General features: G+C 44.9%; 1 protein-coding gene across 7 annotated transcripts in view; it reads right to left on the bottom strand.

The window, feature by feature from the left end:
• PIP5K1B (phosphatidylinositol-4-phosphate 5-kinase type 1 beta) overlaps positions 1–15,277 on the bottom strand; it is a 257,847-nt gene that overhangs the window by 60,856 nt on the left and 181,714 nt on the right. The window contains exon 2 of one of the 7 annotated variants that reach the window (XM_033924955.1): positions 10,786–10,896. The exons of the other annotated variants lie outside the window; for them this stretch is intronic. Coding sequence (XP_033780846.1) covers positions 10,786–10,823 — 38 coding nt within the window. The 5' untranslated portion in view covers positions 10,824–10,896. The remainder of the gene's footprint in view (positions 1–10,785; positions 10,897–15,277) is intronic. 7 annotated transcript variants of the gene reach the window in all.

Genomic DNA, 15,277 nt, shown 5'->3' with positions numbered 1-15,277 from the left:
TCATCCTCTCCAGATTGGACTATTGCAATTCTATCTACCTCAGCCTAACCAAGAAAAGCCTCCACAGACTTCAGCGAATTCAGAACGCCGCAGCTAAGCTTATTTTTGTGAAAGGCAAATTCGATCACGTCTCGCCACTCCTGTCTGAGCTCCATTGGCTCCCAGTAATCCCCAGGATCCACTTCAAATGTGCGTGCCTAGCCTACAAGATCCTACATGGCATCCTTCCTGCCGTAATCCCTCTATCCTGGAACTCCCCAACCCCTACCTCCTCCAGATCGTCCCAAATTTTTAAACTATCCTTCCCTTCCACAAAAGGTATCTCCCATGCAGGCAAACTTGGTTCATCCCTCCCCTTTAGAATCACTGAGATCTGGAATAACCTCATCTCCCCGCTCCGAACCTCAAGCTCCCTCCAACTTTTCCGTAAACACCTAAAAACCTGGCTATTCTCAAAACTGTAACACTTCCCCCCTCTTAGGCCTCTCCCCCTTCCCCCACCCTTTTACACCTAACTCTTAATCTCTCCACTGTAGTTCCTCTCTCATCCTACTTCCTGTAAACCGTGCCGAGCTCTGCATCTGTGGAGATGGTGCGGTATATAAACCCAAGGTTTAGTTTAGTTTAGTTTTAGTTTACTTTGGTTCGTTGCACGTTCTGGATCAAGAATGTCTCTTCATTAATCATTAATTAATTCTTTCTGACTACACCACTCCACAGCGACAGGTAAACCATCCGAGACTAAGTTAATGAATAGATTCACCTGTGCCTGCCCTCCTCCCACTACTTTCATACTTGTGGCCTTGAACTTCATCTGGTAGCCAGTCTTTCTGCATAAACCTAGTCAAGCAGGCTGACAACTTGCCAGTAGGGAACTCTATGGAATGACTACAGATGATATAACCCTACTTTGTTAGTTCAGAGCGGCCAAGGAGAGTCCAAAATTTAAGAGGGAGATTTTAAGTAATGCTCCCAGCTCTGCCCCACTTAGTCCAGCCCTGCTCCCAGACCCACCCTCTCCACTTCCTGGCTCTAACCCCTGAGAGACCCCAGCCATGGTACTGACAAGCTGCCTCCCCCTTGGATTGTGAGATTTTGCAGGTCTTCTCATGAGACTGGTCCTGTGGCAGTGGGAGGTGGTGTCTTATTAATGCATCTGTTGCTTTCAATGGACAGGAAGGCTGCTAAGTGGGAGTTCTTGGTTTCTCTACAGGAATAGCCTAGTGTTTTAGAGCAGAGGGCTGGGAAGATAAGGTGCAAATCTTTCTTCTCACACTGTTGCTCCTTGCGACTCAAGAAAGTCACTACCTCCCCTTCCACTGCCTCAGGTACCTAGGGGAGTGTGTGGCACCATGATTAGAGCTACAGCCTCAGCACCCTGAGGTTGTGGGTCCAAATCCCATGCTTCTCCTTGTGTCTCTGGGCAAGTCACTTAATCCTTCATTTGCCCCAGGTACATTAGGTAGGGTTTGAGCCCACCAGGACAGATATGGAAAAATGCTTGAGTACATGAATATAAACCACTTAGGCTATAAGTGGTATATAAATGCTAAAATAAATAAATAGTTGCACAGTGATCTCTTTGGGGCACGGAAATACCTAATATATCTGAACATAATTCCCTTGAGCTCAGGTTTGGAAAGGCAAATATTTACACCAAATTCCCAATCCATCCTGAAACATTTAAAAGCATCACTCCTATTGAAAAACAACCTAAACTAGTAGACTATCTTGCCACCAGGCTGCAGGCACACATCTTATTTAGCATAATGAGTAATAAGCAAAAAGAAATATTTGGATTTTCTTGCCGACTGCTGTCCTCATTTAGAAAGAGTCAAGTGACCCGACTCGTGGGAACATTCGTAGAGATGTCTATAAATGACTCGCATTAAACTACACTTCCCTAAAGAACCACAAACACCAGCCTGGCCAAGTGTGAACGCCTCGCCTCTCAGGCAGGGGGGCACAGAGAAATACCTTCTGTTTATTTACATTTGCGCCAGGATTGCCAGCTGACCTGGACTGGTTTATAGTGTAAATAACCAGCACTCCTGCCAGCAAAATACAAGCTACCTACCACAGGTTGCTAGACTGCAAAGGAGTTACAAAGGCAGAGATGTTCTGCTCTGTTCTATTCAGACTCTTATATCCCAATTATATCGTATAGATTCATAGTGTTATAAAAAGATATTAAAATATACTGTTAAGAATTAAAAAAATTTTCATTTGTTAAAAAAATCATATTTTGGACATACTTATGAAATAGGTCTTTACATTTTTACAAAAAGCTAACGCTGGGAATCTGATTGATTTCTTCGACTGGGTGACCAAACAGTTGGATATGGGAAGGGCGCTAGATGTAGTGTACTTGGACTTTAGCAAAGCTTCTGACATGGTGCCGCATAGGCGATTGATAAATAAACTGAATCCATGCGGTATGAGCCCCAAAGTGACAAACTGTGGCGCAGTGGTTAGTCTATAGCCTCAGCACCCCAGGGTTGTGGGTTCAAACCCATGCTGCTCCTTATGACCTTGGGCAAATCACTTAATCCCCCATTGCCCCAGGTACATTAAGATAGATAGTGAGCCTGCCAGGACAGACAGGGAAAAATGCTCGAGTACCTGAATAAACTCATATAAACCGTTCTGGGCTCTCCTGGGAGAGCGGTATAGAAAATTGAATAAATAAATAAAAGCTGGTTAATTGGAAGGAGACAAAGAGTAGTTAGTTATAAATGGAGTTTGCTCAGAGGATAAGGATGTTGTTAGTGGAGTGCCGCAGGGATCTGTCCTTGGGCCAGCTCTATGTAACATCTTTGTGAGTGATATTGCAGAAGAACTGGCAAAGTTTGACTTTTTTTGCGGATGGTAGCAAGCTCTGTAATAGGGTGTGGATAAGTTTCAAGTTTATTTAAAATTTCTTATACCGCCTAATCAAACCTTCTAGGCGGTGTACAAAATCGTTAAAAACATTTGTTCGTTAAAATACAGTTTAAAAAGGCAAAACATCACCAGGAATAACAACAACTTTCAGAGACGTATAAAAACATCGACAAACGGGAACAAAAGGGAAAGAAGGGCTGCAACTAAAGTAAGCAAGGAGAAAGAAAACATGTGAGGAAAAAAAACGATAGGGAGGGGTGCTGATGGTAAAATCCTTCTAGGTTCTGGGTCGTCCTAAAAAGGACAGTTAGGTTTCAAATGCATCAAGAAAGAGAAATGTCTTTAACTTCGTCTTAAAGTCTATAAGAGTTGATTTTTCATGTAGGTAATTCGGGTGTGGATAACATGAGGTGGGATCTGGCGAAACTTGAAGAATGGTCTAGAAATTGGCAACTAAGATTTAATGCTAAAAATGCAGGGTCATGCACTTGGGCTGCAAAAATCCAAGAGAACAGTATAGTATAGGACAGGGGTCTGCAACCTTTAAGACATAAAGAGCCACTTGGACCCGTTTTCGAAAAGAAAAAAAAACTTGGAGCCGCAAAACCATTATAAAACAAATCTAACACTGCATATATTGTTTCTTATCTTAATGCTATATACAGGATCACTAAATTGAAAATAAAATCATTTTTCCTACCTTTGCTATTTGGTGATTTCATGAGTCTCTGGTTGCACTTTCTTCTTCTGACTGTGCATCCAATCTTTCTTCCTTTCTTTCAGCCTCCTGTATGTTTCCTCTCCTCCAGACCTCATTCTCTCCCCCAACTTTTTCTTTCTGTCTCCCTGTTCCCCCTTCTTTCTGTCTCCGTGCCGTCCCCCAAGCCACTCGGTTTGCTGCCACCGCAATCGGGGAACAGCCCCCAAGCCACCGCCATCCCAAGCTTTCCCTGCAGAAGTGTTGCGCTGACCAGCATTCCGCTCCCTGACGTCAATTCTGATGTAGGAGAGGAAGTTCCGGGCCAACAAGGCATTTCTCCTCATTCCATCCAGCCTGAGCCCCATCTCTCCTTGATCCAGCATTTCCCTTCTGTGTCTGTCAGAATTACCATTCCACCTATTTTCCAGCATCACCCTTCTTTGTGTCCATCTCACCTATATCCCTATCTCACCACTTTTTCAGAATCTTCATTTGTCTCTGTCCTTATCTTTACGCCATGTTCACCATTTGCCCTTTCAATGTCTTTATCTCCCCCACACACTTTTTCAGCATTACTTCTATGTCTCTATTTCACCTCCTCTTCATGTCCCCTCTGTATCTCTATCCTTATTCAGTAGGTCCTGCTTACCCTTTTTCTTCTTTGTGTCACTATCTCCATTTTCAGCTTTCCCCCCTTTTCCTTTGTTACTGCACCCTGTAGCTAGAATCTTTCCACCCTCCCTCCACTCCGGCCCAGCCCAGTATGAAATATTTCCTTTTGTTTCCCTCCCCTCTCTCTTCTCCTCCCTCACCCACGAGTCCTGCATCTGGCTCTCTCCCTTCTACCTGCACCTGGCAACACCCCCCTGCTCCGCAGCTCTCTTCAGCAACTCGTCAGCAGCAGTGATCAAGACAAGCTGCCGACATCGAGGCCTTCCCTCTACGAGTCCCGCCTTTGTGGAAAAAGGAAGTTGAAACAAGCGGGACTCGCAGAGGGTAGGCCCCGACGTCAGAAGCTTGTGTCGATCGCTGCTGCTGAGTTGCTGAAGAGAGCCGCGGAGCAGGAGATGTGGCCGGAAGCAGGTAGAAGGGAGAGGGAGATAGGAAGGCTGTAGATCTCCGGAGCATGACACCGACCCCGGCCAGGATGATTTCTTTTTCAGGCGTGCACCTTACAAGTCCAGCGTCGCGGCGGGAAATAGCCATGCTGAGCAGTGAGCTCAGCACTACACAGATGAAAGCCTTGCTTGCTGATTGGTCCGGCGGCATGGCGGGGCGGGGCCGCCGGACCAATCAGCAAGCAAGGCTTTCATCTGTGTATGTGCTGAGCTCACTGCTCAGCATGGCTATTTCCCGCCGCGACGCCAGACTTGTAAGCTGCATACCTGCGTGACACACTACCGGAGCCGCAGCAAAGGTGGAAAAGAGCCGCATGCGGCTCTGGAGCCGCAGGTTGCCGACCCCCGGTATAGGAGGAAAAGCACTGTACTTTTGTGTGTGGAAGAAGAGCGGGACTTGGGGGTGATTGTGTCTGATGATCTCAGGGTGGCAAAACAGGTAGAAAAGGCAACAGTCAAAGCCAGAAGGATGCTCGGGTGCAAAAGAAGAGGATAGGCCAGTAGGAAAAGGGAGGTGATAATGAGTCTCTGGTGAGGCCACATTTGGAATATTGTGTGCAATTTTGGAGACCCCACCTTCAAAAAGATATAAATAAGATGGAGCTGGTCCAGAGGGCTGCTACAAAAATGGTCTTTGTCATAAATTGTATGGGGACAGACTTAGGGCTCCTTTTACGAAGGTGCGCTAGCGTTTTTAGCACTATAGCGCACGCTAACCGAAAAACTACCACCTGCTCAAGAGGAAGCGGTAGTGGCTAGCGCGTGCACTATTCCACGCGTTAAGGCCCTAATGCGCCTTCGTAAAAGGAGCCCTTAGAGACCTTAATATGTATATTCTGGACGAAAGACGGGAGAGAGGGGATATGATAGAGACGTTTAAATATATCTGTGGCGTTAATGTAAAGAAGGTGAGTCTTTTTCAAATGAAGGAAAACTCCAGAAGGGGAGAGCATAGAATGAAGTTAAGAGGTGATAGGTTCAGCAGTAAAGAAAATACTTCTTTACCGAAAGAATGGTAGATATGGGAATAGTCTCCCGAAGGAGGAGGTGGAAATGAAGACTGTATCTGATTTCAAGATAGCATGTGACAGGCATGTGGGATCTCTTAGAGAGAGGAGGAGGTAGAGGATGTTGTGGATGGGCAGCATGGATGGGCCATTCAGCAGGCCGGTGAGATAAATGCTCTGACACTCATAGGAATTAAATGAGCAAGTGAGCATTTACTTCGCTGGCCTGTGGTAAGAAGCTCTTCTGTGGTTTAGTAAAAGGAGTCCTAAACAAGTTGGTTGTAATTTAATCAAAATAGGAATGTTACCAATCCCTTGAGAGGCCAAAGCAGAAATCTGCACAGTTTCAGGTTTGTCCTGTAACCCTTTAGGTACTGACTCCACCTGAAAAGCAACCTCAGCAGACAGAGGTGGAGGGGTTCTGGTGTCCGTCCTGTGTCCTTAGTGCCCCATTGTCTCCGTCTTGTGTCCTAAGTGCCCCCAGTGATTCCTTCCCGTGTCCTTAGTGCCCACAGTGTCTCTGTCCTGTGTCCTTAGTGCCTCCTATGTCCTTAGTGCTCTCAGTGCCCCTTCCTATGTCCTTAGTGCCCCCCAGTGCCTCCTTCCTATGTCCCCCTCACTGCCTTCCAAACTTTGTCTCACCCCCACCCTCCGAAGCCAGTCTGCCCGCTTCCCTCCCATCCCCCTTTGCAGTATAACCCTTGAGAAGCATGTTTCCATCTCCCCCCCCTCGTCACTACCGCTGCTGTGCAGCCGACCCCACTGACCCTCCCACTGCGAATCGACCGACGGGCATCCCGGCTCCAGCAGCGTCTGCAGCGCTCTGGACGCGCTGCTTCGCGGCCTTCTGCTGCCCTGATTTCCTCTGCTGCATATCTGATGATGTCATCAGGGACGCGGCAGAGGAAATCGGGGTGGTGGAGGGCCACGAGGCAGCGTGTTTGGAGTGCTGCAGACGCTGCTGGAGGCGGGAGGTTTGTGGTCGTCTCACGGTGGGACGGTCAGGTTGGAGGGTCAACAGTTCGGGTGCGGTGAGGGGGGATGGACGACGACGACAAACTGAGTTATGGGAAAACAGAACCCTAGGCGCGCATGCACACTCCTACCTGCCACGGACATACGGATCACGGAACACGCAGGTAGGAGTGCGCATGCGCGCTTAGCGTTTTATTATAGTAGATAGATATGAAAGCATCCACTTACCATGCTAGAATTTTATTATGTTGATTACAATGTTACAATTTTATTATGTTGATTATAATGTTATAATTTGTTTATGTTTATTTATATATTTGGTATTATTTAGATTTAGATTGCATGACCCCTGACACAGGTTCTATTTGCCAAAATATAGTCCCGTGTAGGGTCTTTTGAATGCTGCCTTGCTGAGATTTTTAATAAATTTAGATATGCAACCGCTTGTCATCCTTCCAGTCTTGGTTGCGAGCCCCTTGCCCTGCCCCACTTCCTCTGCGTTTTTCTCATGGTGGCATTCAGTTAATACATTGACTTTGAAACAGGAAATGATGTAGGAGGAGGCAGAAGGGACCATAGGGAAAGCTTTGGAGCAGGCCAATGCTGCCTCTGCTGGGGAAAAACAGAAGACCACCTTTATGGTAGTCCAGCTGGGGCGAGGAAGAGCACTGCAGAATCATGAGCAAGCTGGAGGGCCACTGGTTGAAGATATAGCCAAGGCAATGAGCTCCAACAGCCACTAGAAGAACTTGGTCCTGCTCACCACCAAGCTTATATTGCTGCTTATGGAAGTGGAAGACAGGGAGAGAGAGGTGCTGTACAATGGGAGGGAGAGTGAGGAAGAGAAGAGAGAGGGAATAGACCGGAGGAAGAGCAAAGGGAGGAAAGGAAGAGGAAGGGAGTGACACTGGATCTGGGGTAGGAGGGAGGATTATTATCAGTCCTTTAAAGAAAGGGAAGGGGGAAGGGATTTGATATATTGCCTTTCTACAGTTATAATCAAAGTAGTTTATATATTATATACAGGTATTTATTTTGTACCTGGGAATTGGAGGGTTAAGTGACTTGCACAAAGTCACAAGGAGCTACAAGTAGGAAATAAATGAATAAATACATAAATAAAATACCTTTAATCATGTGATTAATTGCATTTAAACATTTTAATAAAAATACAATCCTAATTTTAGCATAAATAGGGCTGTACCAAATATTTGTATTTGATTCAATTAGGCCCTGAATAGTGCCCTGAATACTTTATTTGTATTCAGCCGAATAGTAATTGAAATTTGAATATGAAAACTCTGGGCTTTATTGTGCTTAATCCTACCAAAATAAACACTTGATCTTTGATTTCATATTGCTTCTTTTTATTAAAAAAATTATTTATTTCGTTTATATATCTATATCTATACTGTATATATCTATCTATCTATATCTATCTATCTATCTATCTATATCTATCTATCTATCTATATATCTATATATAGATATATAGATATAGATATATCTCAAACAATTTATAAACAGTGATATCTTAGAATCCGAATGCCCCAGTAATCGAACAACTTAGAATATGAACGAAAAATTTGAGCAAATGTTGCCCCGGAATCCTTGCAAACAATAGTCTATCTTGCATTATGGAAGATTGAGAGGATTGTAACCCTTGGACCTGTTAGTCTAGGGGCTCCTTTTACAAAGGTGCACTAGCGTTTTTAGCGCACACACCGGATTAGCGCGCGCTACTCAAAAAACTGCCGCCTGCTCAAGAGGAGGCGGTAGCGGTTAGTGCGCGCTATTCCGCGCGTTAAGGCCCTAATGCACTTTTGTAAAAGGAGCCCTAGGTGTTTAACTTTTAGCCCACAAACTTTCATCTCTTCCTCAAAGTTATCCAACCTCTGTGCCTGCATATGAACCAGGGGAAAGGTTCCAGCACATAGCTTATGTAGGGAGTCTAATGCCGTCCAAATTGATTCTAGTGTGAATTCAGCAGGCCTTACCAATTGAAGGACCGGTAGAATCTGTCCTTCACCTGCTGAACCTTCCGCAATCTTCTCTGGCTTCGATGTCCCAGCCGTGGCAACTTGAGAAGTCGGCAAGCCCACCAACTCTGCGGGCAACATTACTTCCCGTCCCTGCGAGGTTTCTAATACTCCCCAATCTCGCAGCTGCAGAGGAGGGGGCAGGTTCCATGGTACTAAGCGACATATTATTTCTTTTATTATTTGTTATGTTACAGCTCAATGATTATTATTCCATATTCAGGGTTTGCATTTGGCCAAATAATATATTTCATTATTTGTATTTGAAAAAAAATAGCACAATGTGCTACTTGATACAGCTCTAGCAAAAAGATGAAAATCAGTGCCAGAGTACAGAAAATACTGGGGTTTTTTTTTTTTTTTAAAGAGTGAGAGTTTTGATTCCATTCATTCGTTAGAGCAGAAGAAATGGCTGAGCATGCTCAGAACTCTGTGGGAGCATTCAGTCCTTGTGCAGTCAGCTGACATCATCTGCACGTGTGCCTGACTCATTCCTGCTTGTTGACAGAAAATTAGTATTTCCTGTAACTGACAAATCCTTAATAATTAAGCTAGTTATTCTAAGAAAACTGTCTTGTCTCCTTGTGATATCTGAGGGGAGAGGCACAATGCCAGAAATAAATTTGGGATTTATACCCACCTATGAAAAATCAGCACTACAAAACACCACAGTGGGCCCTGGAACACAAAGCAAAGCCTCACCAATGATCTGTACAGCAGTGCACATTAGAAAACAAAACAAACACAACTCTTTCTATATTCGAGTGAATCTACTCACTGCCAGAATACTGAACCAGCAAAACATAGCCACGCTCTCACCAAATATAGAACAAGAGAATATAAATTAGAAGGACTCCCAAGAAGACTCCCAAGAAGACTCCCAAGAAGTCCCCAAGAAGACTCCCAAGAAGTCAGACCCTGCATGAGCCAAGGACTAAAGGAAATACATTTCCCCATCTGTAATAGAAAGATAGCAGAAAAGCACATTTTCCAAACCTGAGAGAAATAACAAAATGACAGGGCGTTTACAAAAAAAACAGCTATTTACCTTGGTAAATTGGGTTATTTGGAGATTGTGGGTTTCTATATTGTTAGCTAGCCTGAGGTAAATGAAGCACTGTACATTTCAATTTTCAAATGCATAGTATGTGTGCTACCTTGCCCTGATTCAGCCATTCTTAGCGAAAGCCAGTGTATACTAATTGGACTATTTTATGCTACTAATTTTCACAGAGTGGTGTTATTTTGCAAATCAGCTCCATAGTATGAGCATCAATTAAGTACCTACACTTTGCAACCATATGGTCACTGCCCTTATAAGAACCCCCCCCCCAAAAAAAAAAAAATAAATAAACAATGAACAGGATAATCATTATCAACCTGGTGAAAACAGGAGATAAAGCAGATGCAGCACCAGAATACGTAATATTCTGACAACTGGCTCCAAATGTGACCTGACCAAGGACAATACTGATCATTACTATCATTGTGGAACAGTCTCTGTTACAGTCTTTTCTGTATCTATAATCTTATTTTAGTGTTATTACTAATATTATTTTTTTTTTTCTTCTTCTTTCATTTCTCTAACCTGTCAAGTCTCCCATATTCCACAGGACACGCCCGCTTTCACAGGTCATCTCCCACACTTCCACTGGAAGGCAAAGTACTCCCCAGGAGCAGCCTCCCCTCCCATCAGCAGCAAGAGATGCCTTAATAAAATGTCATCTCCTGCTGCCATGGCAGTATTTCAATAAAAAATGCAAAATCTCACAGAGGAGATGACATTTTATTATAGCACCTCCTGCTGCCTGATAGGGAGGTAGCATGCTGGGGCAGGGCTGAGGTTTGTTAGAAGGTGGAGCCAGGAGGAAGACTGAGCAAAGCTAGGGTATGGCTGAGTGGAGTGGGGCAGATCTAGTGGCATGGCTTAAAATTTCCCTCTTAAAGATTGGGCCCCCTTGGCAACAGTCACTTTTTGTACTGCTATGTCAATAAAGTTTCCTACATCTGAATAATCACCAGGCTGCTCAAAGTCAGTAAATATCACAGAGCCTCACACACACCTTCTGAACCTGCGCTGGGACACAAAATCCTGCAGCATCTGATAAGAATACTTGGCAAATATCAGCTGTTTTCAAGATGTCTGAAAAATGTTCCCACCTTCCATCAAATATCTGACAAATTAAAAAAAAATAAATAAAATAAATCAACTATGTGTCTCTGAAATCTTAGCTCGTTTTTTTTTTTCCTTCTTCTTCATCAAAACAGAATTAAAATAAAGCTCCTTATAGGAAAGCACCTATCACTTCTCCTTGAATAGTCATATTCAATGATACCATATCTACATATTTTTTCTGCTGAAAAACAAATACAGTTTAATAACAAGGGACAAGCCCTGCCTGCCACACAGTTTCATACAGATAAAGCCAAAAGTACATGGCTGGGAGCATTTTTTTTTTTTTTAAGTATTGCTCACGCCTTTTCAGTTGTAGTTCAAGGCAGTAGGTACTGTATTTCCAAGTACATTGAGGGCTTACAAACCAAGGGGTCTATTTATTAAGATGCAGTAAGCACTAGTGTGTGCTTACCAAAGCAAAAATTTGGCTTAGTAGGACTAGAGGGCATGCGATGAAGCTACTGAGTAGTAGATTTAAAGCAAACTGAAGAAAATATTTCTTCACGCCAACATTTAATTAAACTCTGGAATTTGTTGCTAGAGAGTGTAGTGAAACCAGTTAGCTTAGTAGAGTTTAAAAAAGGTTTGGATAATTTCCCAAAAGAAAAGTCTATAGGCCATTATTGAGATGGCTTGAGGAAATCCACTGCTTATTCCTAGGATAAGCAGCATAGAATCTGTTTTGCTATTTGGGATCTAGTTAGGTACTTGGAATGGCCACTGTTGGAACTGGATACTGGGCTTGATGGACCTTAGGTCTGTCCCAGTATGGCAATTCTTATGTTCTTAAATTAACAGAATAATGCATGGTTAGCATGCGAGACCTTGCTACCTACAAAACAGGTGGTGGTGGGGGACCACAAGCTAATGGGAAAATTAGCACATGACCATTAATGCTGGAAATAGAAAAATCCGCCATTTTATCTTTGCAGAAAAATGGCTTTAGCATTTGGAAATGACCCTTTTTTCAAAGGCTAGAAATCAAAAGAGAGAGAAAAATTCTGTCTTTAAAGGATAGAAATCTGGAAAAAGGAAAAAAAGTCAATCTTAAAATCTAGAAACCTGGAGAGAAGAAAAACGTCTAAACCAAGCCATGTAAAAAGACACACCAAGGATACTTTTTAACGCAGTTAGGTAAAAGGACCCCAAGAGTCATGTTTAATAAAGTATTTTACCATGTTAGCTCGCTAATGCAATTCAGGTGCATTATTAATAATTAGGTCCCATTACATAAAATGGGACCTGTGGTAAATAGCATATGTTAATTGTGGCAATGCTTAATTTTGCACATGAGACTACAGGGGGTTAAGTACCTTGCCTAAGGTTACAAAGAGTGTCAGTGGGATTTAAATTCCATCTCTAAGCCACTACTCTATCTACCAAGTTACTTTTTTGCTCTCCACCAGCTGCCACTGTTTCGTTGAGAAGATAAAATAACATATAACCCTCAGGCAGTGAACTTTCATTTTTCCTGGGAAAAACATCCAATTCATTATTTTCCCAAACAACATACCAAGAGTGATTTTCTGACATTTCTGTTTAGGGCACTACTACCCGGCCCGCCTGGTCGTTATATGCGGCCCGCGGTCCAATACCCCCAGTGTTACCTTGTGGCTGGCTCCCTTCTCCTCACAGCCGTAGTGTGCACGGAGTGGTGTGCAGCGGCTCCTCGCACGTCCCACACCTCATCCCATCCAAAAGCATTCCCTCTGACGTTGCAACGTCAGAGAGAAGGCTTCCGGTTCAGGTGCAGGACGCATGAGGAGCTGCTGCATGCGGCTCCATGCACACTATGGCTATGAGGAGGAGGGAGCCGGCCACAAGGTAACACCGGGGGGCATCGGACAGCGGACCACATAAAATGGCCAGGTTGGAGCCGGCCAGTAGGTTAGACACCCACCGGAGGGAGGCACAGCATGGAGGGAGGGAGACAACAAAGGTAGGAAGAATGATTTTATTTTCAAGTTAGTGTTTGAATTGTGTCAATTTTGAGCATTTTAATCTGCTGTCTATCTTTTGCAATGCTCAGGAAGAAATACATTTTACTTCCCCCTCCCCATTCGTGGTTTCCGCACTCACGATTTCACATAATCGTGATTTTTTTTGGGGGGGAGGGGAAACCCCCTCCTCCCATATTTTTGCCTTCCCAGCCTTACCTAGTGGTCTAGTGGGATTTCGGGGCAGGAGCGATCTTCCTATGCTCCTGCCCTGTGTAGATCGCCTATAGGAAATGATTATGGGAACTCACAGCAGCCATTTCCTATTGGCGATCTGCACGGGGCAGGATGGTAGGAAGATCGCTCCTGCCCCGAAAGCCCGCTAGACCACCAGGTAAGGCCGGGATGCCAGGGGAAGGCAGGAGGGAGGCGGGGGTGGGTCAGAGCCAGATATTCGCGGAATTTCCCTATTCGCAGTCCGGCTCTGCCCCTATCCCCCGAGAATAATGAGGGAGATGTGTTGTTTCATTTTCTCTGGGGGTTGTACTGCATGCAGAATCTTAAATCTTAGGGTGTTTTTAAAAATATATTAGTACTTTTAGTTTTTGGTCCTGTATTTGCATAGTGGTTATCTGTGTTCTGGTAGGAATGAATGTTGAGAAGCATACAGTGTGTTTTGTGTAGTTTAATTTTCTGGTTAACCATTACCATTATGTGTTAATAAAATTATATTGTGCGTGTATATCTGAAAAATGAATGAAAAAAATGGTGCTATAATTAGTATTATTATGGGGGCGGGGTCTGGAGCGGAGATTGGGTAGGTTCTAGCCCGCGACGTAGTCTGTGTTGTGGATTTCGGCCCCTTAATGTGATTGAGTTTGACACCCCTGGCCTAAACAGATAAATGCTTAATTGTAAAAGTAACACCTCCTTGCAGTTACGGCAGGGGTATCAAACTCAGGCCTGCAGGTGGTGGAGGGCCCTGGTATAGAAGTACATGGAGGGAGGGAAGGAGGGGTCCAAACTGGCGGTCCAAACTGAGCTCCCGGTGCAGGTGATTGAGGCAAACAGCGTGCAAGAATTTAAGAGCAAATGGGATGCCCATGTGGGATCCCTTAGAGGGTTAAGCCAAGGGAACCTGTCACCAGGAGTGGGATCATTAGGATAGTAGACTTGGGGGTGGGTCAGTAGAGTGGGCAGACCTGATGGGCTATGGCCCTTATCTGCCGTCATCTTCTATGTTTCTATGACATGAGGAGTAGGAAGGCAGGTGGGAGATGCTGGACACAAAAGGAGAGAGAAGGAAAGGGGAGAGGAACGAGAGATGCCAAGTCCATGGGAGGGAGGGAAAGGAAAGGAGATACCAGACCATGGAGGGGGAGGGATAGATGCCAGAGCATGGGGGGAGAGAGAAGCAACAAATGCCACACCAGAGGGAAAGGAGGGAGATAGATGCCAGGGCATGGGGGAGGGGAGGGAAGGGAAGGAGATAGAGATGATAGCGCATGGGGTGGAGTGGGAGGGAAGGAAGGAAGGAAAGGAGAAGAGAGAGATTCCAGAGCATAGGGAGACAGAAAAATGGAAAGGGGGGAAGCTGAAATGAATCATGTAGAAAGAGGGAAGATACCATATGGAAGGGAGAGAGGGAGGGCACTTGATGGAAAGGGCAGAGAGGGTAGAGAATGGAAAGGGTGAGACAGAGGGTGAACAGTAGATGGAAGGGGTAGGGAGAGGGGAGACAGACACTGAATGGAAGTGTGGAAGAGAGAAGGGACAGGCGCTGAATGGAAGTGTAAGGGAGAGGAGGGACAGATGCGGAATGGAAGTGTGGGGAGAGGAGGGACAGATACGGAATGGAAGTGTAAGGGAGAGGAGGGACAGATGCGGAATGGAAGTGTGGGGGAGAGAGGGGCAGACTGAATGGAAGTAGGGGAAAGGGGGAGCGGACGCTGGAAGGAAATGGGGAGGAGAAAGAAAAAAGGGCACATGCTGGATTGAGGGAAGAGGATACAGTTAGATACTGGAAGGGGTGAGGGAAAGAGGTGGCAAGCTATAGGTAGACACAATGAAAGAGGGAAATTGAGGACTGAATAGTAAGAAAGAATTTAGACATAGGCAGAAAATAGAAGGAAGAACAGGAGGAAGGGAGCGGAGAGAGAGATGCCTGAGCAGGGGGGAAAGGGAGGAGACAGATACCAGACCTGGGAGGAGGAAAAGAGGAAGGAGACAGATACCAGATCTGAGAGGAGAAAAGGAGGAGGGAGATAAGCTAAAATCTGCTGGGAGGGAAGGAGGGATGGAGGAAGTTGAGAAAGAGGCAGAGAAAGTGTGTGGGGGGGGGGTTGTAAGCAGATTAGAAAGACTAGAGAGAGAAAGGCCTGGACCATAGGGGAAAGACAGGAAGCAGATGCAGGACTATGGGAAGTTCAGACAGAGGGGGAG

The sequence above is a fragment of the Geotrypetes seraphini genome, chromosome 1 (assembly GCF_902459505.1).
Source record: "Geotrypetes seraphini chromosome 1, aGeoSer1.1, whole genome shotgun sequence".
In the NCBI taxonomy this organism is placed as follows: Eukaryota; Metazoa; Chordata; class Amphibia; order Gymnophiona; family Dermophiidae; genus Geotrypetes; species Geotrypetes seraphini.
Note: the sequence above shows the minus strand (reverse complement) of the source record. Positions and strands in the feature narration are given on the sequence as shown.